The sequence below is a fragment of the Papio anubis genome, chromosome 3 (assembly GCF_008728515.1).
Source record: "Papio anubis isolate 15944 chromosome 3, Panubis1.0, whole genome shotgun sequence".
Taxonomy (NCBI): domain Eukaryota; kingdom Metazoa; phylum Chordata; class Mammalia; order Primates; family Cercopithecidae; genus Papio; species Papio anubis.
This window is the reverse complement of record NC_044978.1, coordinates 36,161,850-36,187,853: the sequence shown is the minus strand read 5'-3', so window position 1 is coordinate 36,187,853 and position 26,004 is coordinate 36,161,850. Positions and strand designations below refer to the sequence as shown.

Below are 26,004 nucleotides of genomic sequence, written 5' to 3'. Positions count from 1 at the left end.
GAACCTCAAAATGTGACCTTATTTAGAATAAGAGTCTTTGACATTGTAATTAAGGTAAGGATCTCAAGATAAAAATCATCCTGGATTAGGGTGGGCCTTAAATCCAATGGTGATTGTCCTCATGAGAGACAGAAAAGGACAGAGAGACACCATAGAGGGAAGGCCATGTGAAGACAGAGACAGAGACGGGAGTGATGCAGCTGCAAGCCAAGGAACACTAAGAATTGCTGGCAGCTAGGCACCATGGCTCAGGCCTGTAATCCCAGCACTTTGGGAGGCTGAGGCAGGTAGATTGCTTGAGCCCAGGAGAGCAGCCTGGGAAAACTGGCAAAACCCCATCTCTACAAAAAATACAAACATTAGCTGGGTGTGGTGGCATGTACCTGTGGTGGTCCCAGCTACTCAGGAGGCTGAGGTGGGAGGATCATCTGAGCATCAGTCATCTATGGCTAAACAGTCTGATAAAAATTATTGGTTTAGCTTGGATTAATCATGAGCAGGATCATGTGACACAAACATGGCCTTGGGGGCCATCCCCGCAAGGTTGAGGTTGCAGTGAGCTGAGATCACACTACTACACTCCAGCCTGGGAGACAAAGTGAGACCCAGTCTCGAAAGAAAAAAAGAAAAAGAAAAAGAAAGAATTGCTGGCAGCCAAAAAAGCTAGGAAAGAGGCAGATTCTCCTTCAGAGCCTCCAGCAGGAGCCCTACATTTGTGTTGTTTTAAGCTCATAGTAATATGTTATGGCAGCTCAGGAAATCAGTACAGGGCCACGAGGTATTTTTGTTGCTACTGTCCTTAGTTCTACCACTATATTTTGTTTCTGCTGTTTGTTCTTCACTCTCTGAACTAATCCTGTTAGAATTTTATTCTCTTAGTATTTGACCATTTCTACCTAGCTGAACATGTTTATTAACTTCTTTTGTTGTTGTTGTTGTTTTGTTTTGTTTTGTTTTGAGATGGAGTCTTGCTTTGTCGCCCAGGCTGGAGTGCAGTAGCGCCATCTCAGCTCACTGCAACCTCCGCCTCCGAGATTCAAGCAATTCTGATGCCTCAGTCTCCCAAGTAGCTGGGATAACAGGCGTGCATCACTATGCCTGCCTAATTTGCGGGTTTGCCATGTTGGCCAGGCTTGTCTTGAACACCTGGCCTCAAGTGATACGCCTGTCTCAGCCTCTTAAAGTGCTGGGATTATAGGTGTGCACCACTGTGCCTGGCCAGAAAACTGAAACTTAGAGAAGTTAATGAACATTGGCCGGACAGGGTGGCTCACACTTGTAATCCCAGCACTTCAGGAGACTGAGCAGAAGGATGGCTTGAGCCCAGGAGTTTGAGACCAGCTTAGGCAACATGACAAGACCTCATTCCTACCACACACACACACACACACACACACACACAAGCTGGGTGCCATGGTGCATGCCTGTAGTTCCAGGTACTCAGGAAGTTGAGGCTGGAGGATTGCTGGAGCCCAGGATGTCAAGGCTGCAGAGCTGTGATCACACCACTGTACTCCAGTCTGTGGGATAAGGCAAGACCCTGTCTCTTAAAAAAATTAAAAAGTAAACAAAGTTTCCATTTCCCTGTCTGCAGAATGAGTGTGAGTTCCTATGCCTGGGGTTGGTTGTGAGGATTAAATGAGTCCATACACGTAAATACTTTAGAACAGTACCCAGCACATAACAAATGCTGTATTCATGTCATTACCATTATTACTAGGTACTGCTCACACTCTCAAAGGGGTGGCTCTGCTGGTAGCCTCTTCAAAATTAATGGTACATTTTCTTCCATCAGGGTTGTTGATGAAATGTTGCATCAGTCTTGGATCTTGGGCAACGGTGTGAGAAAGTCTTTGTATGGCTCCTGGGATTAATTCTGAACTAGGTTTTCAGCAAATCCCTTTACGATCTCTCCCAACAAATGGAAAACCTTAGTGGTGTTAAAATTAGTCATGGTTTACCTCAAAGGGTTGGAGATGAGCAAAGGGTTCCAGGCCATTGCTTGATCCACCATTGAAGCCAATTTATTGTTCTTTGTTCCATGGCTTCAGCCTAACTTTAGGCATCCTTTTGCATGTGTGGGCCATTGGTCATATGGAGACAGAGCAAAAAACTGTAGGAGACTTATTAAAAACCTATTGGCATGTTTGGAAAAACAGAAGTCCACACTGTGTTGATGTATGGTTCTTCACTGCATGACTACATATGAAACTGACTTTAGGCCTTGCCACCACTTTCTTTCTCAAAGAAATACGAAGAAATACTAAGAAATCATGCAGAATAATAAATATGGAGCTTCCACATAGTTAGTAAGTTTAATGGAATGAGTTTAGAACTTTTCACCTCTTTAACGGTTGTGAGCTAACCTAAGAGCATTTTTTATCCATAATTTGCAATGCACTGAGAAACAGCTAAGCAAAACAAAATCAAAAGCCTTATCAAAGCCAAGAAAGACTGTAGCTTTCATTCCTTCTATATACAAAGTCCTTCAATGTCACTGAAGGCTGAGTCTCTAGCTCCCCTCTTTATCAAGCCATGCTGCCTGTGCATCTGCTATGGACTCAATGTTTGCGTCCTCCCTTAATCCATCACTGAAATCCCAGCCCCCAAGGTGATGGTCTTAGGAAGTGGGGCCTTTGGGAGGTGATTAGGTCATGAGTGCAGAACCCTCATGAATGGGATTAGTGCTCTTATAAAAGAGACCGAGTGACTCACGCCTGTAACCCCAGCACTATGGGAGGCTGAGGCAGGTGGATTACCTGAGGTCCTGAATCCCTGAGGTCAGGAGTTCAAGACCAGCCTGGCCAACATGGAGAAACCCCGTCTCTACTAAAAATACAAAAAGTTAGCCAGCCATGGTGGCGGGCGCCTGTAATCCCAGCTACTCAGGAGGCTGAGGCAGGAGAATTGCTTGAACCCAGGAGGCAGAGGTTCTAGTGAGCCGAGATCGCACCACTGTACTCCAGCCTGGGGAACAAGAGCGAAACTCTGTCTCAAAAAATAAATAAATAAATGAGAGACCCGAGAGCTCTTTTGACCCTTCTACCCTGTGAGGGCAGCAAAAAGATAGCTGTCTGTTAATGAGAAAACAGGCCCTTGCCAGTGTGGAATCTGCCAGCACTTTAATCTTGGACTTCCAGCCTCCAGAACTGTAGGACATAAATTCTGGTTGTTTATAAGCTACCCAGCTTATGGTATTTTGTTATAACAGCCCAAATAGACTACAACAATATTCTTTTTATTACTTAAAAAAAGAAATTAAAGGATTCTAAAGCACATAATTTAAGCTTAGAGATTTGTGATTTCCAGAATCATCTGAGACTTAGGAGGTCTGAGCATTTGATATGGTTTTGCTGTGACCCCACCCAAATCTCAACTTGCATTGTATCTCCCAGGAGTCCCACATGTTGTGGGAGGGACCCAAGGGGAGGTAATTGAATCATGGGGGTTGGTCTTTACCATGCTATTCTCATGATAGTGAATAAGTCTCATGAGATCTGATGGATTTATCAAGAGTTTCTGCTTTTGCTTCCCCTCATTCTCTCTTGCTGCCACCATGTAAGATGTGCCTTTCGCCCTCTACCATGATTATGAGACCTCCCCAGCCATGTGGAACTGTAAGTCAAATTAAACTTCTTTTTCTTCCCAGTCTCGGATATGTCTTTATCAGCAGCGTAAAAACGGACTAATACAGCATTCATCTATGTATTATCCAAAGGGCCTCTGTTGTGACTTCATCCAGTTCCATTCATAAGGTCTCTTGACATGAGAATATAGTTTTTTGTGTATATCATTTTTTAAAAAAATCAGTAAGCAATTTAATTTTTCCCCCGGTAAAGTGTTTTGTATGTTGGCAAATCAGGGACTTGATAATGAGTGCAGTACTTAGTATTGAGCTAAGTCAGTTAATTGGGCTTCAGCTCTTTAGAAGGGTTTGGTGAAGCTCTGCTTATGGGTAATTGAGGCTTTAGGTTGCCAAGAGTTGGGTGACTAGGAGGTAGCTGTTTCGGATCAAGGGTAAAATTTTAATTAGATGATGAGCATTCTCAAAGGGCATGTAGCAATTTTCTGAATTGCATAATCTAATGGTTCGAAATTTAGAAAGTAGTGATGTCATCTCTCCGTCTTTTAAAAGAACACACGTCTGCCTCTGTAATCATTTTGTTTATTATTTTAAATAACAGCAACAGGCCAATACTAAGTGATATGATGGTCAGGAAAGAAATAGGCCCCGGGGATGTGTGAAACAGCTTTGTCAGACAGTTTCAGCTCTACAGAGTTGTGTTTTCTTGATGAAAGTTTTGGCAAAGTCTTCTTTCCATGTTTTCAAAGTCTCCTCTTCCTCCTCATTCTCAGTTCATTTCCTGTTTCAACCTTCCAATGTTCAAATGAACTGAGTTCAAATATAGTCCTTCCCAGATAAAAACTTGTGAATATCTCTTTTCTTGATTGATTGATTTTTAATGAAATACATGCTGAAAGAAGTAGGAAACTCACTGAGAATGTCAAACATACTCTGCACGTCGTTACATACTCAGAGCTTACAGAGGGTAGGAATGATATCTATTAATACTAGGAAAAATCTGTTTGCTTGCAGAGTGGCTTTCTGACTTGCTGCCAGCCTGTGCCTGTTCCACACTTACACTTTTTGACATTTAAAATGCTTCTTAATAAATCTTAGTTATTGTTATCATTTTTGTCGTTTGCATTGGAAAACAGCATTCTTTCTTACCTTCCGTAGAAAGGGTGTAAGCAGATCTACTGGCACCCACCTGCCCCACAGTGCCTGGAGCTTAATAGATGCTGAGTGATGCATAAGTATAATGGATGAATTCATTTAATAAATCCTATTTTTATTTATTTATTTTTTATTTTTATTATATTTTTTTAGAGGCAAGGTCTTGCTCTGTTGCCCAGGTTGAAGTGTAGTGGCACCGTCATAGCTCATTGAAGCCTCAAATTCTTGTTCTCAAGTGATCCTCCTGCCTCAGCCTCTGGAGTAGCTGGGACTACAGGCAGGCCACCATGGCCAGCTAACTTCAACCTGGGCTTTTTTTTTGAGGTGGAGTCTCACTCTGTTGCCCAGGCTGGAATGCAGTGGTATGATCTTGGCTCACTGTAACCTCCACTTCCTGAGTTCAAGCGATTCTCCTGCCTCAGCCTCCTGAGTAGCTGGGATTACAGGCACTGCCACCACGTGCAGCTAATTTTTGTATTTTTAGTAAAGATGGGGTTTCTCCGTGTTGGCCAGGTTGGTCTTGAACTCCTTACCTCAAGTGATCGACCTCCCAAAGTGCTGGGATTACAGGAGTGAGGCACCATGCTCAGCTGGCGAGCTACTTTTAAAAATTGTTTTAGAAAAGGGAGTCTCTCTATGTTGCCCATAATCATACAACATACAACCTTTTGTGTCTGGCTCCTTTCACTTAGCATAATGTTTTAGGGATTCATCTTTGTTGTAGAACTCCATTTCTTTTTATGGCTGAAAAATATTCCATTGTATATATATACCACAAGTGTTCATCCATTCATTTTTTGATGGACATTTGGGCTGTTTCCATCCTTTAGCTCTTGTGAATAGTGCTGCTATGAATATGGGATGTACACGTATTTGTTTGAGCCCCCATTTTCAATTGTTTTGGGTATCTATCCAGAAGTAGAATTGCTTGGTCATATGGTAATTCTATGTTTAGCTTTTTGAGGAACTGTAGAGCTGTTTCCCACAGCAGCTGAACCATTTTACATTCCACCAGCAATGTACAAGGGTTCTCGTTTCTCTACATCCTCCTCAACACTCGTTTTCTTCCTTTATATATATATGTATTATATATAATACATATATATAATACATATATATATAGAGAGAGGTGCAAAGTGGCACTTCATTGTGGTTTTTTTCTTTTTTTCTTTACTGTTATTATTTTTTAATAGAGACGGGGTCTCACCATGTTGCCCAGGCTAATCTCTAACTCCTGGGCTCAAGTGATCCTCCCACTTTAGCCTCCCAAATTCCTGGGATTACAGGTGTGAGCCACCACGCCTGGACTCATTTGGTTTTTTGTTTTGTTTTTTTCCTTCTGAGACATAGTCTTGCTCTGTTGCCCAGGCTGGAGTGCAGTGGCATGATGTCAGCTCACTGCAACCTCCACCTCCTGGTTTCAAGCAATTCTCCTTCCTCAGCCTACCAAGTAGCTGGGATTACAGGCATGCACCACCACGCCTGGCAAGTTTTTGTATTTTTAGTAGAGGCAGAGTTTTGCCATGTTGGCCAGGCTGGTCTCGAACTTCTGACCTTAGATGATCCACTCACCTTGGAAAGTGCTGGGATTACAGGCGTGAGCCACTGCGCCCCAGCCTCATTGTGTTTTTGATTTGCACTTCCCTAATGACTAATGTTGAGCATCTTTTCATGTGTTTTTTGGACATTTATGTTTTATTCTTGGGGAAATATCTATTTAAGACTTTTGCCCATCTTTAGGTTGAGTTGTTTGTCTTTTTGTTGTTGAATTGCAGGAGTATTAAAAACATATCCTGGATACTAGAACCTTATCAGATATATTATTTGCAAATATTTTCACCCATTCTATAGACTGTCTTTTCGCTTTCTTGATAATATCCTTTGAAGCACAAAAGGTCTTAATTTTGGTTATGTGCTGTGGTTCATGTCTGTGATCTCAGCACTTTGGGAGGCCCAAGCAGGAAGATAGTTTGAGGACGGAAGGTCAAAGCTGCAGTGAGCTATGAAGCTATGATCTGGCCACTGCACTCCAGCCTGGGTAACAGAATAGGACTTTGTCAAGGAAGGAGAAGGAAGGAAGGAAGGAAGGAAAGAGAAGGAAGAAAGGAAGGAAGGAAATTTTAAAGAAGGAAAGAAAGAAAGAGAGAGAGAGAGAAAGAGAGAGAGAGAAGGAAGGAAGGAAGGAAGGAAGGAAGGAAGGAAGGAAGGAAGGAAGGGAAGAGGGAAGGAAGGAAGGAAGGAAAAATAAAATTTTAATGAAGTCCAGTTCATCGATTTTTTCCTTTGGCTGCTCATGGTGTCCTAAAGCTTTTTAAAATGACAGGATCCTAATACTTGTGAAGGCTGTGTCACGGGCACGTCCTCAACCTTGGAAAAATAAACTTTCTAAGTTAACTGAGAGCTGTCTCAGATTTTCTGGGTTCATACACTTCAGAAGAAAACTAGATTCTTTCAAGGAGGTAACCTGTACCTTAAAGTCAAAGCTGTGAAAGTATAGATGTAACAGTTCTTTTGGAATAATTAGAAGGACACAGGGCCAGAAGGAGCCTCATACATCATTTTAAAAAGGTTCTGGAGGAAGTTGACTTTAATACAAATTAAACACCAGTGGCAGAATCATAAACATTTTCAAACTAACGTAGATTAGAAAGGACGGCTTTTGGGGATTATTGTTTTTATAATCACATCAGAAGGGCTTAAGAAAAACTTTGTGGAATATAAATACATTTCAACATTTTTCTCTGATAATTCATTTTGACAACTACTGTGTTCATTTTGATAACTACTATATCACTTTATAAATGATGAAACTATTCCAAATGTAATGACTGTACTTTTCACAGTTTGTATGCCTATAATTTATGCAATGCCACACAATCAACCAAACAGCTCTTAACTTTATTTTTACTTCAGTGTATTATTTAGAAATTATATAAGGCGGTCTGGCATGGTGGCTCACGCCTGTAATCCCAGCACTTTGGGAGGTCAAGGCAGGTGGATCACGAGGTCAGGAGATCGAGACCATCCTGGCTAACATGGTGAAACCCGTCTCTACTTAAAAAAAAAAATTACAAAAAATTAGCCGGGCATGGCATCGTGCGCCTGTAGTCCCAGCAACTTGGGAGGTTGAGGCAGGAGAATAGTGTGAACCCAGGAGGCAGAGCTTGCAGTGAGCTGAGATCACGCCACTGCAGTCCAGCCTGGGCAACAGAGCGAGACTCCGTCTCAAAAAAAAAAAAAAGAAGAAATTATTTAAGGAAAAAAAGCCCTACGGTTTATTTTCTGGTTCTTAGTTATTATCAAAGGATATTGGAAGGTGAAGCTGGTGTAGTAGCTTTAAAAGCAGAATTTAAGGCCAGACGCGATGGCTCACGCCTGTAATCCCAACACTTTGGGAGGCCAAGGCGGGCAGATCACGAGGTCAAGAGATCAGGACCATCCTGGTCAACATGGTGAAACCCTATCTCTACTAAAAATACAAAAATTAGCTGGGCGTGGTCGTGCGCACCTGTAGTCCCAACTACTCAGGAGGCTGAGGCACAAGAATCACTTGAACCTGGGAGATGGAGGTTGTAGTGAGCAGAGATTGTGCCTCTGCACTCAAGCCTGGGCAACAGAGAGAGACTCTGTCTCAAAAAAAAAAAAAAAAAAAGTGGAATTTAGTTAAGTTTGGGGGACAGAAAGAAGCCATGGCTCTCCTGCCTTCTTCCAAATATACTGAACTTCTGATATGTTTGATCAAATTAAATGCTCATGGTCCGGCATGATTACAGGTGCAAGCCTGTAATCCCAGCTACTAGGGAGACTGAGGCAGGAGGATGACCTGAGCCCAGCAGTTTGAGGTTACAGTGCACAATGATTGTGCCTGTGAATAGCCACAGCACTCCACCTTGGGTGATATAGTGAGACCCCCATCTCTACACACATACACACACACACACACACACACACACACGAAGAACATAGACACATCAAATGTGAGTCATTTTGCTGACTTGGGCATACAATAAGTCCATTTCTCTGGGTCCTAAAGATATACCAATCTTGCAGTGAGCCAAGATCACACCCCTGCACTCCAGCCTGGGCAACACAGCAAGACTCTGTCTCAAAAAAAAAAAAAAAAAGTAGGCGCGGTGGCACACTCCTGTAATCCCAGCACTTTGGGAGGCCAAGGTGGGCGGATCACTTGAGGCCAGGAGTTCAAGACCAGCCTGGCCAACATGGCGAAACCCCATCTCTACTAAAAATACGAAAACTTACCAGGCGTGGTGATACATGTCTGTAATTCCAGCTACTCAGGAGGCTGAGGCAGGAGAATCACTTGAACCCAGGAGCCTGCAGTTGCAGTGAGAGGAGATTGTGCCACTGCACTCCAGTCTGGGCGACAGAGCGAGACTCCATCTCAATAAATAAATAAATAAATAAATAAATAAAATAAAGATGTACCAATCAAACAAGCGTTTGCTCTGTAGATGAGGTGAGTGCTTCTGATCAGATAGTATGTTCAATAAAATAAGCGTGTCATCAAACTAACTTTCTTGGCATTTGTTCTTTGGTTGAAAAACTCCTGTTGACCTCATGAATACTGCATTTATTAACCCCAGAAGACAACAGATATCTAATGTAACATAAATGTCTGTGGCTTTAAAAATACATATTATTATGTGTGCAGTCTACAAACACTTTCCTGAAATTGGTCTTCTGTGGGCAGTGATTTAAACTTTTCAACTTGGATGCTTTTCCTACTGGGGGCTGTAAAGATGAGAACTCAGCCCTTACTCTTCAGTGTTCCTCACTCCCGCGTCCCCTACTTTGGAATGAAACACAATATCTTAAGCAAACAGAGCCCAAAGTGGCTGCCCATGGCTGCTCATTGGCTCTCATTGTCCCCTGATACTGCAGCCCCGCCCCTTTGGCTTGTGCTGACTAGCTGTTTATATTTTAGTAAGGGCCACCCTTTAACTCGGCAGCTTGATGACTATAATGGGCCCAATTGTCTGCGAGCTGTGGGGAGCTGAGTCCCCAGACTGGAGGAGGCTGGCTCTGGTCTTCGATGCACAGGAGTGGCCGTTATGGAACGCAGGTAAGGACACTTCTCAGTGTGTGATAATTCTTTTTCTGGGCCAGCTGGTTAATCCGGGGCTGGGAGAAACAAGTTGGGATTGAGTTGCTACTTTTTCCTGGTTTTAAGTTTTTGCCTGCTGAAGATGGAAGGAAAAGACTGGGATTTGCTGACAAAGCTCACAGTGAGCTCTGTCAACCCAGGCAGGAAGGGAGTAAGGAAGCAAAAAATCGTGGGAGAGACACAGCTGGATTTGACACCAAAGCAACATGAATGTGGCAAAGCATAAGACCAGTTCCAGTGATGTTGTGAGACTCAAATGCTGTTTTATTTCCTAACATAGCTAGTCACAGTCAGGAGCTCAGCTGCGCCTCTCCGGGGTTTCTGTAAGCCAGCTGCTAGCCAATGTAACTCAGTCGACTCCCTTTGAAAGGACTTAATATCTGCTAGTATTTTCAAAGGGCAAACCGTAGTAGTCTTGCATGTTATAAATACGTCTATTCAGAAATGTGGGAACGGTTTAGAGCAGACAGGAGGCTGTAAAGTTTTACTGCCCCATAAAAGTGCTCAAAGGGTACTGTGTCCCTTCTGCCGTTGGGCTGTGGAATGAAGGAATAGCCCCAGGCGAATAGAGCGTTTGTCCTTGACTACCCAAGTGAGAAGTCAGCAGAGCCTGGGGACGCCGTGTGAGTCAGGGGTGAAGCCTGACGTGGGCTCAGCCAGCCACACGTCCGGGTACTTGCTGGTTTCTGGGGTGTGAATGGGTGAGGATGGAAAACCACTCAGGCACCGGTCTTTGGTGCCTGCTTTATCTTCTTGGCTGGCCGGTTTGGTGCTCAGGGAGGCACCTCACTGCCTTGTCCTCAGTGCGCAGAGGGCAAGGAAGGGGTTGTGCTATCATTACGACCTGCAGGGTGGGGAGGGGGCTGCAACAACTTGAGTCCTGGGAATTGCTTTAGAAAGTCCTCCTCCTCCTCCTCCTCCTGTGAACAAAAGAATCACCTATGGCAGCTTTGATCAGATAAGTTTCTGGTGAGCCTCATTGGTGTGGAGTCGGTGAACTTTCGGTCTGTGTTAGTTATCGACAGGAGCCTGATAAAATGAAAAGGTGAGGTTTAATTTTTAGATAAAGCTAAAGGTGAACTATGGGACTCTAATACATCTAGAGCTTTGAAAGTCTCCCCACCTCTCCAAATTCCCACAACTTGTATGTATTATCTAGGTACACCTTGTTTAAAGCCACCATGCTGTTTGTGGCTCCTGGAGGTATTAAGTCAGAATACAAAGGGTATTTTTCGAATGAATTTGACCCCAGGCAACATGAATGCTTGAACCCATTGTATGAAAACAGCGGTCTCTAAGTGAGGCCAAGGTCTCGCGGAGTGGGGAGTGGTCGTAGAGCCCTGGAGAGGGATGAGTCACCCCACGTGGAGGTCCTGACAAGGAATGGACCTTCTGACTCTGCCAGTGAACTTTTGACTCTCCCAGGTGGGGTGGAGGCTCCAAAGGGAAAGGACAGGTGTGCATCATTCACCCTCCAGGCCCACCGCAGGCCTCACAAATCCCGTTTGGTTAGGTCGGTACATTCTCACCTTCCCACCTAACTAGGTGTCCTACAGTGTAACTCACTTCTGACACTAACTGCAGTGAGCGCAGACCCCGAGGTTTAAGGTCTCAGTCCTACCTGGCTGCCTCGACCTCAGAGGCCAGTTGCAAGCTGAAGGTTGTCACCTGTGCTTCTGACCAGCTGGCTATCCATGAGAAGTTCTTACCATCCTTCTTAGATTACAAGCTGTGTAACTTTTTCTAACTTTGTGCTGTAAATCAGAGATTGGCTTCTTGGGGTCAGTCTTCTGTTAGCATGACTCATGGAACTCAGGGAAACACTTAATTCCATTTACCGGTTTATTATAAAGAGTATTACAAAGGATACAGACAAATGAATACATACAGCCAGGTGAAGAGATGGCTAGGGAGGGTCTTGGAGCTTCCATGCCCTCTCTGAGCACCACTCTCCCAGCATCTCCATATGTTCAGCTCTCCAGAAGCCCTCCAGACCCGTTCCTTTGGGTTTTTATGGAGGCCTCATTACAAAGGCATGATTGATGAAACCATTGGCCATCAGTGATTGAGTCAACCTCCTGCTCCTCTTCGCTCCCTGGAAACAGGGTCAGGGGGTGTGTATGGGTAGAGTAGGGCGAAAGGGGCTGAAAGTTCCAACTCTCTAATCACATGCTTGGTTCCCCTGGCAACCAGCCCCCTCCAGAGGCAATCCGGGAGCCCTCAGTCGTCAATCATCTCATTAGCATACAAAAAGACTCTTGATCACTTTGTACGTTCCAAGGGTTTTTCTTTCTGTCTTTCTTTTTAAATTTTAAGACAGGGTCTTGTTCTGTCACCCAGGCTGGAGTGCAGTGGCACCATCACTCACGGCTCACTGCAGCCTCCACCCCTTGGGCTCAAGTGATCCTCCCCATCCTCCTGCCTCAGCCTACCAAAGTGCTGGGATTGCAGGTGCATGCCCCCATGCCCAGCCAATTGCAAGGGTTTTAAGAACTATGTGCCAGGAAGCAGAGACAAGACCAAATACATATTTCTTATTATAAATCACAATATCACACCTTCCTCATGATTCACACTTCAGGTCACTTACTGTGTAACTCTGTACAAGTTACCTAACCTCTCTGTGCCAGCCACACTGGTAGGCCTATGTGGTGCGGTGGCCGATGGGGGACTGACGACGGGGGACAGATGACACACAGAGGCAGAAGCCAAAGAACACGGGTTTAAAAACAAGGAGTTAAGAGCAAGAGCTTTGATTCAGACAAACCTGGAGTCGAACCTCACTTTCATTGTTTTACTTGTATGTTATTGGGCAAGTTACCGAATCTCCCTAAGTCTGAATTCCTTCAGCCAAATAATGGGGATGACAATCCATTTCACTGTTTGATTGTGAGGTTTAAATGTGGTCATACATCAAAGTTCCTTATACAGCACTCAGTGCACAGCAAATACTCAGCGAATATTAATTATTTTATCATGACTGCTGCCAGCATCCAACGACAGTCCTAAATACCATCTAAGTTTACCAAACGTCTCTCTGATTTACTGGTGACATTGGAGAAAGGAAATGCTAAGAGAATGCAGTGCAGTGGAAAGAAGGGCAGGCTGGACATCAGCGTTCTGGTCTCCATCCAGGACTGGCCAGCAGGTGGCTCTGGAAAAGGTTTGCCCTCTCTCCTGAGGCATGATCTTCAAAGTCCATTCTAGCTTCTATGACTTTCAATCTGACGGAAATCTCCCCCAGAGGAACTCATGAGCCATAAGTTAAACATGGTTTGAAATCACCCTTGAGCTCCTTGCTGATTGATCATGCTTATCCATGTTGAAGGCTCATCCAGGAATAATAGATGGGTCTTGTGTGTGGTTTGAAAAGTTCACTTCTGGCCAGGTGCAGTGGTGCACACCTATAATGCCAGCATTTTGGGAGGCCAAGGTGGAAGGATCGCTTGAGGCCAAAAGTTCAAGACCAGCCTGGGCAACATAGTAAGACCTTGTCTCTAAAATATATAAACAAAAAATTAGCCGGGCATGGTGGTACACACCTGTGGTCTCAGCTACTCAGGAGGCTGAGGCAGTAGGATCACTCGAGCCTGGGAGGTAGAAGCTGCAGTGAGCTATGATTGTGCCAGTGCACTCCAGCCTGGGCAAGACCTCGTCTCAAAAGAAAAGTACACTTTTTATTTTCACAGGAGGTAATGATACATTCAAGTTGGTTACTTGACACAAGAAGAAATTTGTGTAATTTCTCACACAAAGAAATTACACAATTTTAGATAAATTTCTTTATCTAAAATTATAATACATTTTATTATGTAGTAAATAACAAATCTGAAACTCATTTATCTAAAATTTGTGTTTATCTAAAATTTTCATAGTAAATTATATGAAAAATATAATATCCCATAGATGTGTCAAGACCAGAACATAGGTCAAACAGAGCTGAACTCGAGTCCCAGGTCTACTGGTTGACTGCTAGTGACCTTGGGCAAGTCACTCACCCTCTCCAGTTCTTGTTTTCGTCACCTGAAAATGGGAACGATATTGTCTGCCTTATCGGGCTATGATGAGAATGGAAAGCTAGAACACGTAGACTGCCCTCCATAGTGCTTGGCATGGGTCGTTCCTTTTCCCTCCCAGATGGAACACTGCATCCATCCTGATGGAAATTTCTAGATGATGCTCCAGAGGATTCCAAGCAGAGAACATTTACAATTTCCATACATTACAGGAGGGTGAGCCTGCAAGGCAAGGTCTGGAGCTGGGAGCACATCTGGAGCAGTGGGTAGGGACTGAGAACCATATACACACACATGAAGAAATGTGTTCGTTTAGAAGATCTAGCATCAATTCCTTCTTCCTAAGATTTGACAAGACTGGAGTTATTTCTTCACCAGGCCCATTTTGTGAAAAACCCCGGGAAAACTGAGGTCCAGCAGCCTAAGATCTAACCCAATGGAATCAGGAAAAATGGTCGACAGGCCCCTGAAGGCATGTAGGGAGCAGGGAGCCTGGTGACCTTTGTGCACCCAAAGCCTCCCTAACTAGAGTAATGGAACACCAATGTGGTTTACATTTATGATCCCTTGCATTTGAGAATTTTTATATCTACTTAAATTTTCAAACAAGGGACACACACACCACCTCCCACACTTATCAGCATGCTGCTTTATCACTCTGATATGTTCAAGGGACCTGCTCCCATAAAAGATGGAAGGTGAATCAGAAAACTCAACTGGAATGGGAGTTGTTTAGATATGCACAGTCTCACCTCAAGGGCACCTGCTGGGAATAAGATCCGATATCACACCTCCATTCCTGCTCAGTTTTTCAAGGGAGCATTTCCTGGTACGTAGGTCTTTAACTACCGGGTGTATTTGCCCACTGTCCACCTGTGCCTTCAAGTACCATACTTAACAAATTGGAACTGAGGGAACAGTACACTTCACATTTTGCAACTGTTATGCAAACAGAACTTTAGTGAAATTCCTCAAACTATTGACTGTAGAAACCACGGGACACAAAGGGTCAGTCTCTGACTTCACAAATGTTACTAACTTGAAAAATGAGATCTGTTCCCTAAAGAGTGTGTGGGAGGAAGACATTTAAATCTGTAGTGCCCTCAAAGCCTCACTCTAAACCTGGTCTGGCACTTTTCTATGTGTATTCTTTGATATGGTAAGTAGCTAAAGTATATCCCACCAGAGACCTTCCAAGGGTGGGGTTCTCACTGGGTCATTTTCCTCCATATGGCTTCTCTCACTCTTTGCAGGAGAGTAAAATAGAGTTTCAACTGAACTTTGAAGCTGTAACCTGACCTCAGAATCATGCACCATAAAGAGCATTTGTGCTTCTCAAGATACTTTCAAATCCACATGGTTTTCCAAGATATTCCTAGTTGCCACATTGGGTGATTTAATTTTTCTTTTTCTTTTTCTTTTTTTTTTTTTTTGAGATGGAGCCTCACTGTGTCGCCCAGGCTGGAGTGCAGTGGCAAGATCTCAGCTCACTGCAACCTCCACCTTCCAGGTTCAAGCGATTCTACTGCCTCAGCCTCCCAAGTAGCTGGGATTACAGACACCCCCCACCACGCTCAGCTAATTTTTGTATTTTTAGTAGAAATGGGGTTTTGCCACATTGGCCAGGCTGGTCTCAACTCCTGACCTCAGGTGATCTGCCTGCCTTGACCTCCCAAAGTAATGGGATTTCAGGCGTGAGCCACCGTGCCTAGCCTGGGTGAGTTAATTTTAAATATAGAGACATCAAGCAAAATGTTGCTGAGGAGTCTCTTTCTGCAGCAAAAGTCCTGTGAAATCTGCAAGGCCATCTTTTTCATGGGTCCTCAAATGTTTCACAGGCAACTGGGCAATAATTGCATTTCCAGGAATGCCAAATGGAGCCAAATCCTTTTAATAGCTCACTGACAGGCAGGTTATTCCACTGGGGACCGAAAGGCAAGAACTAGAGGTCTCAAAATATTGGATTCTTGGTTTGTGTTCTTCACTGGATGATTCTATTTTCTTGAGAGCATTTTTAACGAAACAGCAGCAATCAGTGATTTCTTAGAAATGTGGCCCCTTTACATACAGCTTCCGTGAGGCTACCTCTTGTGTTTCCTGGATACTCTGTGTGTTCTGGACATACTGGAGGCACACCATAAATATTAATTAATGCTGGCCATTACAAAAAGAAAATGAAAAGACCCCTATAAGGCAGCAGTGACCCTAGAAGCCCCAGAAGTCGTGTTGGAACTGTGACAAGGAAAGATAGTTACAAGACCTGAAAAAAGCAGCTCTCTTCCCACACTCAACGCATGCAGTAAACCCAGGGGCACCATTGTCTGAGCTGTCACTGGAGGGCTGGGAGGAGACAGAGGATGGGGCAATGGCAGCCTGCCCACCCCTCCTCATCACTGTCCAGAGGCATTCAGGAAACACAGGTTTCCAATATGAGGCTGCCTTTTTTTTTCTCACAAGCCATGCTCACCAGGAATCCATAGCGGCCATCAGCACACAGACCTGGTGGTGTCTCAAGCTTCCAGGTGTGGTTTTGGGGGCAGGGTCCTTGGGGAAGGAGGAGTTGCTGACAGTAAGGTAACCTAAGGTCAACTCTGGACAGTGCTGGGTGGAAGAAGAGAGTAGTGACTGCTGATACCTGTCCTTTCTAGGAATTGGGGTTACTGGGTCGGAGAAACATCTCAATACCTTCCAGGCTTCTAAGCCTGGTTGTAAACCTGCTCCTTGATAAAGAGAAACCACATCCAACCTTTAGGAGCAAGGTGGGGCAATATAGGAGCAGATCCTCGTTCATTTGTGTGTTTGTTTTTGCTTGCTGTTTGCTTTTTTCTTTCTTTCTTTCTTTCTTTTTTTTTATTTTTTATTTTTTATTTTTTGAGACAGGGTTGCACACTGTTGCCCAGGCTGGAGTGCAGTGGTGCAATCATGGCTCACTGCAGCCTTCACCTCCCAGACAGGTGATTCTCCCTCCTCAGCCTCCCAAGTACCTGAGACTATAGGCATGCACCACCGTGCCTGGCTATTATTATTATTTTTTTTGTATATATGGGATTTTACCACATTGCCTAGGCTGGTCTCTGAACTCCTGGGCCCAAATAATCTGCCCACCTGGGCCCCCGCAAAGTGCTGGATTACAGGCATGAACCATCACACCCAGCCTCCAAATTCTTATATGACCATTTGAATTCTAGTTGGATTTCTTTTCTCCTCTCTTGTGCTTGTAACTCAAACTTCAATACTTGAAAAAGTTCACCAAATTTAAATATACTTTTCTAAATCTGTGAGAAGGCTGTCTCCCAAGATGGTTTGTTATTGCACATCTTTTCCCCCAAGAGATGGAAATATCCCTTCTCTATTCTCTTTCCCTTAGTCTTTCAAAAACTCAAAGTGAGTGAGGAGGAAGTGCCTGCTTCTAGCTTCTGGCAGTAGGCTACACTTCCCAGCCTGTCAGAATGGCCTCTTTGCGGGCTTCAACCTTTATGACAAATAAAGCTGTCCTTTAGCAAAGTCATCAAGCTAAGTATCTGTCAACAGATGATGATTAAAGTGTGATACATATACACTATGGAATACTAATCAGCCATAAAAAGAATGAAATCATGCCTTTGGTAGCAACATGGATGAACCTGGAGGCCATTATCCTAAGTGAAATGAGTCAGAAACAGCCAAAAACTGCATGTTCTCAGTTATAAGTGGGAGGTACACAATGGGTATATGTGGGCATAGAGAGTGGAATAATAGGCATTGGAGGCTCCAAAAGGTGGGAAGATGGAAGGGGATAAAGGATAAAATATTGCCTATTGGGTATAATGTACATTACTCAGATGATGAGTACACTAAAGGCCCAGACTTCACTATTATGCAGTATTTCCATGTTAGAAAACTGCACTTGTGGTGGTGCATGCCTGTGGTCCCAGCTATTCAGGAGGCAGAGGAGAGAGAATTGCTTGAGCCTGGGAGTTTGAGGCAGTGAGCTGTGATCGCACCACTGCACTCCAGCCTAGGCAACCAAGCGAGACTCTGTCTCTAGGAAAAAAAAAAAAAGAAAAAGAAAGAAAAAGAAAGAAAGAAAAAGAAAAGAGGTGGATGCAGGCTGGAGATTTAGGAAAGCCTTTTCAGTGCCTTTCTCTTGCCAAGTCTTGCCTGTGGCTTTGGTGGGTGGTTTTGTTTGGGGGCTTGTCTTCTTTATTCCCTTTTCTTTTTTCTTTTAATCAAAGCAGTCTGTTCTGGTACTGCCAGTGAAACAACTCTTTCCAGTTCCTTCGCATGGTGGTTGTGCACGTAGCCTCCAGGCCTGGGCTTGCATCAGTCATTTTGTCTATTCATACTAAGGGAATTTAGGCTGTGTTCAGTTCATCTCCTACCAGGGCATGTACTTTCACAGCCACCGCCTGGGAAGCTTTGTGTGCATGAGATATCACCAGTCTGCCAGGCTACCAGCTTAACTGTAAGTGGAGAGACTAACAGATGAAGCAATGACTGTGTGCCAGGAACTGTTCGAAGTGCTTTGTGTTAGGAGTCAGTCAGCCCACTGTTATTGTTCTTCTCCATTTTCAGATGAGGAAACCAAGGCTCAGATTGTTGAGAAAATTGTCCCAAGCTGCACAGTTGGTCAGGGGCAAGCCAGCATTCAGTTTCCAGAGCCTGTGTTTTTAACCATTATGTGACGCCTCCAGGGTACATTATATTCTTTTGTATGAATGTGCAAAAAATATGTCTTCATGCTTCTATTTCTGTTCATTTAACATGTTTCAATTTTTTTCTATCATAAATAATACAGCAATGAATGTTTTTGCAATAATAACTGATGATAATAGTTAACATTTGTTGAATTGCTAATGATGTGATGGGCTCTGTTTCAAGTTCTTTATGCATCTTAACTAATTTAATCTTTGTAGCAATCCTACTATTATTTTTATTTATTTGTTTATTTATTTATTTATTGAGATGGAGTCTCACTGTGTTGCCCAGGCTGGAGTGCAGTGGCACAGTTTCAGCTCACTGCAACCTCCGTCTCCCGAGTTCAAGCAATTCTCCTGCCTCAGCTTCCCAAGTAGCTGGGATTACAGGCACGTGCCACCACGCCTGGCTGATTTTTGTATTTTTGGTAGAGACTGGTTTCACCATGTTAGCCAGGTTGGTCTCGAACTCCTGACCTCAGGTGATCCACCCGCCTCGGCCTCCCAAAGTGCTGGGATTACAGGCATGAACCACCATGCCTGGCCAATCCTACTATTATTACCATTTAACAGAAGATGGAAAGGAGGCACAGGGCAGTTGGCTACACACTTTGTTCCAGATTGCACAGTTAGAAAGTGGCAGCTTAGCACCATAAGACATGGTGAGGAAAAAAGAAAAAAAGAAAAGTGGAAGGGCTGGCACTGAAACCCAGAGCTGGTACTCTTATCATAGTGTCTGGACAATATCTGTGACCACACCTCTGATAGTGCCTCAGGAAAGATTTTTAAAGTGAAATTACTAGAGCATACGATATAATCATTTTAAAGGTTTTTGATACATCTTACAAAAGTGCTTTTCAATAACACTGGTTGATCATGCTCATTTGCATTTCCATGAGCACTGTGTAATTGATCAAGGACTCTAAAAGTTCGATAAGCCACTGATAAATGGAGATGCCCCTCTAAGTCCCTGGGCAGTAAAACCTGACCGGCATAGCCTCTGAGATCCTGCAGAATGTTGAGGAGAGCTTGGATTTAAGAGATTAAGAGGGTCAAACTCTGTTCTGTCCATTTTAAAAAATAAGTTTTGTTTAAGAGGAACTATCTAGTATGCTGAAGACAGCATCAGGTATCTGTAAAATTGCCGTTTGTAACTCAGGATCTTGGAACAAAAGAAACAATAAAGAAAATTCGGAACCAGAACTGTTTAACCTAAGGAAAACTTTTGTCCAAAGCAGCCTCTCAGTGTTCCACATCATTTGCGTCATTATGAATAACGACAACAGCAATTAAGGTTTATATTGCATTTTTAACTGAACACGTGCTTCTCTCATATTTCTTAGACCAAGCCAGTGTTTCTTGTACTTTCCTGAAGAAACACCAAGAGGTGTTGTTAGCTAGATCATCATAAATAATCAGGCCTCCCCTAGGTAAGTTCTGATTTAGGAGGTCTGGGTTGGAGCATTAAATCTGTGTTTTGACAAGCATACTAGGTGATTTTTGTTTTCTGGGAATTTTGGAAACTACTGGAACACACAATAAAATAGCTGTAATAAGTTCTTTTTTCAGTATAAGCTATTAACATTAGAATGCTTGCTTTTAATTGGAATCAGATGTTAAAGAGAAAATCTACAACGATCAGTCATTGCAACAGAAGTAACAATTACATACTAGCCTCACTTAGCATTCTTCACCCACACTGGTTACCTAAATGTATCTCTTAGGTCTCTTGAATGTCTATTATACAGGCAGATGCAACTTGCAAATCACACTAACTCGAACATACACTTCAGTGCCTCACTAGAACCCCTAATTGGCATCTTTTTCCTAAGTCAATATACTTGGCATATGCCTGACTAAAGTGCCACTTTCTCTTGTTTAGACCCTGAAGCTGATGTAGACTGGGAACTGATTACTGAGATCCAGACATAGCTCCTCCTCTCCTCCACATAGGCCCACCCACCAAGAATCCCTACATTGGGAACCCTTGGGGTTCAAGGATCATGAGTCTGGGGCATGCCCCCTGGGATCACTGTTCGGAGCTGAAAATGCATTTCCCCATGGAAACGTTGATGTGGTGCCATTTTGTTAGAGTCCAAGTACATTCTCTGGTTTTTGTGGGCTGATCTGAGCACTTGCTGCCATTTATAATATTTCTATAAAAAATATCAAGCTCAAAACTACATTAGGGAGGGGAGCATCTGGAGTGTTGGAAATGTCCCACTTCTTGTTCTGGATGGTGTTTTTACCCTGTTACGATCCCTTTGTGATATTTCATTGAGCCGTTGCCTTAGGATTTATGTACTTCTCTGTTTTAAAATTATATTTATTAAAAATGTCAACATATGGGGGTTTGCAAGAAAAAAGGTTTCTTAAATAAAACCCCTCCATATGGAATATAGCCTTGTGGAAATTAAAGACAGACATTGAAATCTGTGATTAATATAAAGAATAAGAAAATAAATCAATTATCATATTTTTTTTCACATGCTGGATAAAAGATTTCAAAAGAAACCCTTTCATGGTTCCTTTTATTTGTTTGTTTTTTCATCTGTAATTTGGGAATTAAACAGACATTCAGTCACAATAGTCTCAAGCAATACAGTTCAAAAAACTTTTTTGCCTGTTTTTATATATATATTTTTTTTTTTTGGAGACGGAGTCTCGCTCTGTCGCCCAGGCTAGAGTGCAGTGGCCGGATCTCAGCTCACTGCAAGCTCCGCCTCCCGGGTTTACGCCATTCTCCTGCCTCAGCCTCCCGAGTAGCTGGGACTACAGGCGCCCGCCACCTCGCCCGGCTAGTTTTTTTTTGTATTTTTTAGTAGAGACGGGGTTTCGCCGTGTTAGCCAGGATGGTCTCGATCTCCTGACCTCGTGATCCGCCCGTCTCGGCCTCCCAAAGTGCTGGGATTACAGGCTTGCGCCACCGCGCCCGGCCTGTTTTTATATTTTTTGTTGTTGCTTGATGCAAGTGAGGTTTTCAGCTGGAAACTTCAAAAGCCTGACACATATTAAAAATAAGCAGATTTATGATGAGTGGGATTTTTGGCACGCAATTGAGAAAAATCACCAAGACTCCAAAGAGAGTTGTTCTCTTTCTGTCTTGGCTTTCTCATGTGCTGTTTCTTAATGTTTGGTTTGAAGCAGTGTATGGTTCTGTAATGTGACCTGAAGCCTCTATTGAGTAAGCATCCCTGGAGACTAAGGAACATCTTTCTATGCTAATGAATTAGTCCAAGAAGATCAATGTATCATCATTTCAAGAAAATATTACAAGAAAGAATGCTCTTACTCTAATGGAAGCCAGTAGCAATTTCCTTGTCAATTTCCCAGCTATTTTAAAATATTATTTTAGTACTTAGTTTCCTGGGCTGACTCTACGTTCAATCTAAAATTAATTGTTTGTCCCAGTTCACTGTCTTAGTCTCTGGACTCCAGTTGCAACTTTCATGAGATTCCATTCCTCTCCTGCAGACGGTTTAAAGGGCTGCAGAATAAGAGGGCAGCTTGCACATTCTTTTGACAAGACAAAAGGAGGCATGTTTCTCAATTCTTCCCTTAGTTTCTACCCCCAGAAGTTCACAAGATGAGTGTCCAAGTCCATTTGTGCTACTATAACAAAATACCTGAGGCTGGCTAATTTATAGACAATAGAAATTTATTTTTCAGTTCTGGAGGCTGGGAAGTTCAAGATCAAAGCACCAGGAGGTTTGGTGTCTGCTGAGGGCTGCTCTCTGATTCCAAGGTGGTTCTGTGAGTGTCTTTACATTGCCAAGGGGATGGAAGGACAAAAGGGTTTGCTAGTTCCCTCAAGTCCTTTTATAAAGGCATTAATCCATTCATGAAAGGGGAACATCATGAACTAAACACTTCCTAAAGGCCCCACCTCTTAATACTATCACATTGGTAGTTAAGTTTCAACATATGAAGTTGGGGGCCCACATTCAGGCCATAGCAATGAGATTCTGTGAGTTCTTTGATTTAGATGAACTTTGTTTAGATGAACTTTCTTTCATTTCTCCCCAGCATCTTACCGTGAGCACAGGCAATACAACTGAAAATTAAGCTTTGCTTTTTCTTTTCAAAGTGGCTCTCTCTTTTTTTCTGCTCATGTTTCTGTTAAATGACATGATTTTATTTTTTAATTTATAAAACCTTTTGGAGTTTTTGCTGATTCAATTATGGGACCCTAGACAAAAAGGAGACATAAACTCCCCAAGGAGTATACAGGGTAATAAGGAGATGAGGTGCAGGTACAGATAACCCAAGTACCCAGAAGGCTGGAAGTGCTGTCACTGAAATACAAAGTATACAGGATTCAGAGCAAGAGGTCATTCTCATCCATGGGTACCAGTTGAACTTCATCAGGAATGGGCAAGATTTGGACAGGGGAAGATGAAGAAAAGGCCGCCCCATACTCAGCAGGAACAGGCAATAAAGTACAGGTCAGTTGAAACTGAGGGAGTCAGTGCAAGAACTTCTGTGAAGTTTAATTTTACAGCATAGGAGAAAGTTAAGTTCTAAAACCAGCACTTAAAAAAGAGAGTCATGGTGACTCAGTGATGCTTGACAATCTGAACATACTGCCTCTTAGTAATTCTCATACCACCAAGATGTCCTTCCAGTGTTGCAACAAATCATGATTTCTTCGATCACCAGATGAAGCAGCTGGATATGTTTAGGGACTATGTTGGAGAGCAGGGAGAGACAGAGAATAAGAATAAGAATGTATTTTTAGAAAGTAAATCACACTTACCATGACAGGATGCTCATACAGTCATAGCCACAGGGGAATCAAGATTGAGAAAATTTCAGATTTTCTCCAAGTTCTCCAAAGAAAAATGCACAAAGATCATGAATAGGCAATTTAAAGGAAATAGTAATGATTAATGATCATATGTAAAAAGTTCAACATCACTAATGATCCCATAAATCTAAATTTCAGAAGGAAGTTATTATTTTCTCTCTATCAAATTCACAAATCTTTAAAAATAACACTGCTAGTGAATATGTGCATCTTAATTTCATGCATTGCTAATGAGAATGTAAATTGGTACAACCTTTGTAGAAAGCAGTTGTACACAAGAAAAAATTGAGACTATAAATGGTAATGTAATTTATTCACTTATTCAGTTGCAAATATTTATTAAGCATATCATATGTCTGGCAATGGATTTATCTGTAGGCAGTGGATCTGTAAATGATTTCTATTTTATGTCTTGCTCTGTCACCCGGGCTGGAGTGCAGTGGTGCAGTCAAAGCTCACTGCAGCCTTTTGCTCCTGGGCTCAAGCAATCTACCCACCTCAGCCTCCCGAGTAGCAGGGACTACGGGCATGCACCACCACACTCAGCTAATTATTTTATTCTTTTTGTAGAGACGGGGTCTCTCTACGTCGACCAGGGTGGCCTCCAATTCTTGAGCTCAAGTGATCCTCCCACCTTGGATTCCCAAAGTGCTGGGATTCGGGTGTGAGCCACTGTGCCCGACCTATTTTATTCTTTATACTTTTATGGGTTTTCCAAATTTTCTAGAATATTTAATTGCTTTTATCAAAAACATGCATTTTAATAAATCCTTTCCATCTTTTAGGGCTCATGTCAAGTCTACAAATCTACCCTTTCCATATAGTATTTCCTGGACTTTAGGAAGTGCTCTCTCATTTTTCTGTGACCCTTCCAAATGAGTCTTTTCATATATCGTCTTGAGTTGTAGCCACTTGTATGTATGACTTTCTTCCCAACTAGTAAGGGAGTTACTGAAGAATAAGGATTGTGGTGTAGAAATCCTAAATTTTTAGGCAAAAGCCTAGTTCTCTTTCCCTACCTTCTCCATGAAGCCTTTTCTACTACTCAAAGAGGAAAAAAAAAAAAAAAAGGTGATTTCTTCTTCCCTGAATTCTCGAAACAGTTTTTAATGTCTCTATTATGGAGAGTAAGACACCCTGCTTTGCTTTGGATTACAGGAGATTGTCCTCGTCCTGACCCCCCATTCAGTTTTGGATTATAGTTCATTGTGTTTATCTTAACCATAGCACCCATTAGTCATCCAACTCCTTACTATAGGAAATGAATCTCATGTCTCTGTGTGCCCAGGGTAGTGTTTTACATAAGGTGTGTGCTCAGTAAACATTGGTTGATCTTCTGACAGAATGAAACCGGCTCTTTCCAGCTATTTCAAACAGGCGCATTTCAGTTAGTCTGGAATCCAAAGTTTCAGAGTGCCATGCAAGAAGCAGACCCAACTGTTGAGGAGTGGCAGTCATAAAGCCCCATCCACCAGAAAAAAATCTACCAGGAAATGAATTCATTCCAATGTTGCAACTTCTGATGCCCCAAATAGTAGACTTCTGATGCCCCAAATAATACTATTTAGTGCCTTTATGGGTCCTGAGAACTTTATCTGTGAAGCCCTACCTTCTTTCTCCATCTTACAAACTTCTAAAAATTATTTCCCAAAAGAATTCCACCCTTTCATTCCTAAATTGAACACCATAGATTTGCCCTGAAACCCAGTTTCAGGCCCTCATCTTCCACATGTGGTCATTGAGAGAAAAGTTTAAAATCAAGGACTGCATAAGTATTATTTTAGAATTTAAAAAATGGGCCCAGAATGGTAGCTTACACCTGTAACTCAACACTTTGGGAGGCCAAGGTGGGTGGATCACTTGAGCTCAGGAGTTCAACACCAGCCTGGGAAACAAAGTAAGACCCTGTCTCCCTGAAAAATACAAAAATTAGCCAGGTGTGGTGGCACAAGCTCTGGTCCCAGCTACTCGGCAGGCTGAGGTGGGAGGATGGCTTGAGCTTGGGAGGCAGAGGTTGCAGTGAGCCGAGGTCGTGCCACTGCATTCTAGCTTCAGTGACAGAGCCAGACCCTGTCTGGAAAAAATAAAAATAAATAAAATGAGTAAAATAAAATAAAATGAAGGAAATAGAGCACAAGATTCATTTCCATTTAATACACAATTTATTGTTTTCCAGGATTTTGCAACGCCTTGTCCTGGGCACTAAGGATTATCCAAAGATTAAACAGGATGTTGATCTCATAAGATCCCGTGTGGCTATGGCAATGTAATTGAGGAAAGGGAGGAACAGTGTAAAAGGAGTCAAGAGATGGGGAGGTCATTGCCCTTGACTGCAGGGTTCTGGGCCAGAATTGGGTGGAAGTGGAAAATAAATAGGAAGGCCACTGGTAACTGCTCATAATTGTGTTAGTGATGACTGCTGATGCTTTGAGTCTGTGCCCAGTAAATATAAGACGTAGGCGGGATTCAGTTAGAATGAGAAAAGCTTTAGGAAAAAATAAAAATCAAAGTTCTAAGGCAATATTGGATAGAAGATATAATGAGAGACAGGTTGTTATAGAAAAGGATGGCATTTAACAGAACACAGTGCATCTGTGAGTGTTCTTAGCTTCTGACAACAGACATTACTCTAGTTAGTCTGA

The 26,004-nt window shown here is 42.8% G+C and overlaps 1 protein-coding gene across 6 annotated transcripts in view; it reads left to right on the top strand.

Moving 5' to 3' along the window:
• TRIM2 (tripartite motif containing 2) overlaps window positions 1-26,004 on the top strand; it is a 186,050-nt gene that overhangs the window by 41,689 nt on the left and 118,357 nt on the right. For 3 of the 6 annotated variants that reach the window (XR_001902954.2, XM_003899275.4, XM_009207709.3), the window contains exon 1: window positions 9,680-9,821. The exons of 1 other annotated variant lie outside the window; for it this stretch is intronic. Coding sequence is in view for 3 of the 5 variants with exons in the window: in XM_003899275.4 (XP_003899324.1) it covers window positions 9,792-9,821 (30 nt within the window). In the remaining 2 variants the exon portion in view is untranslated. Of the gene's footprint in view, window positions 1-9,679; window positions 9,822-26,004 lie in introns of those variants that run through there. 2 more of the 6 variants (XM_009207710.4, XM_021938874.2) reach the window with 2 other exon arrangements.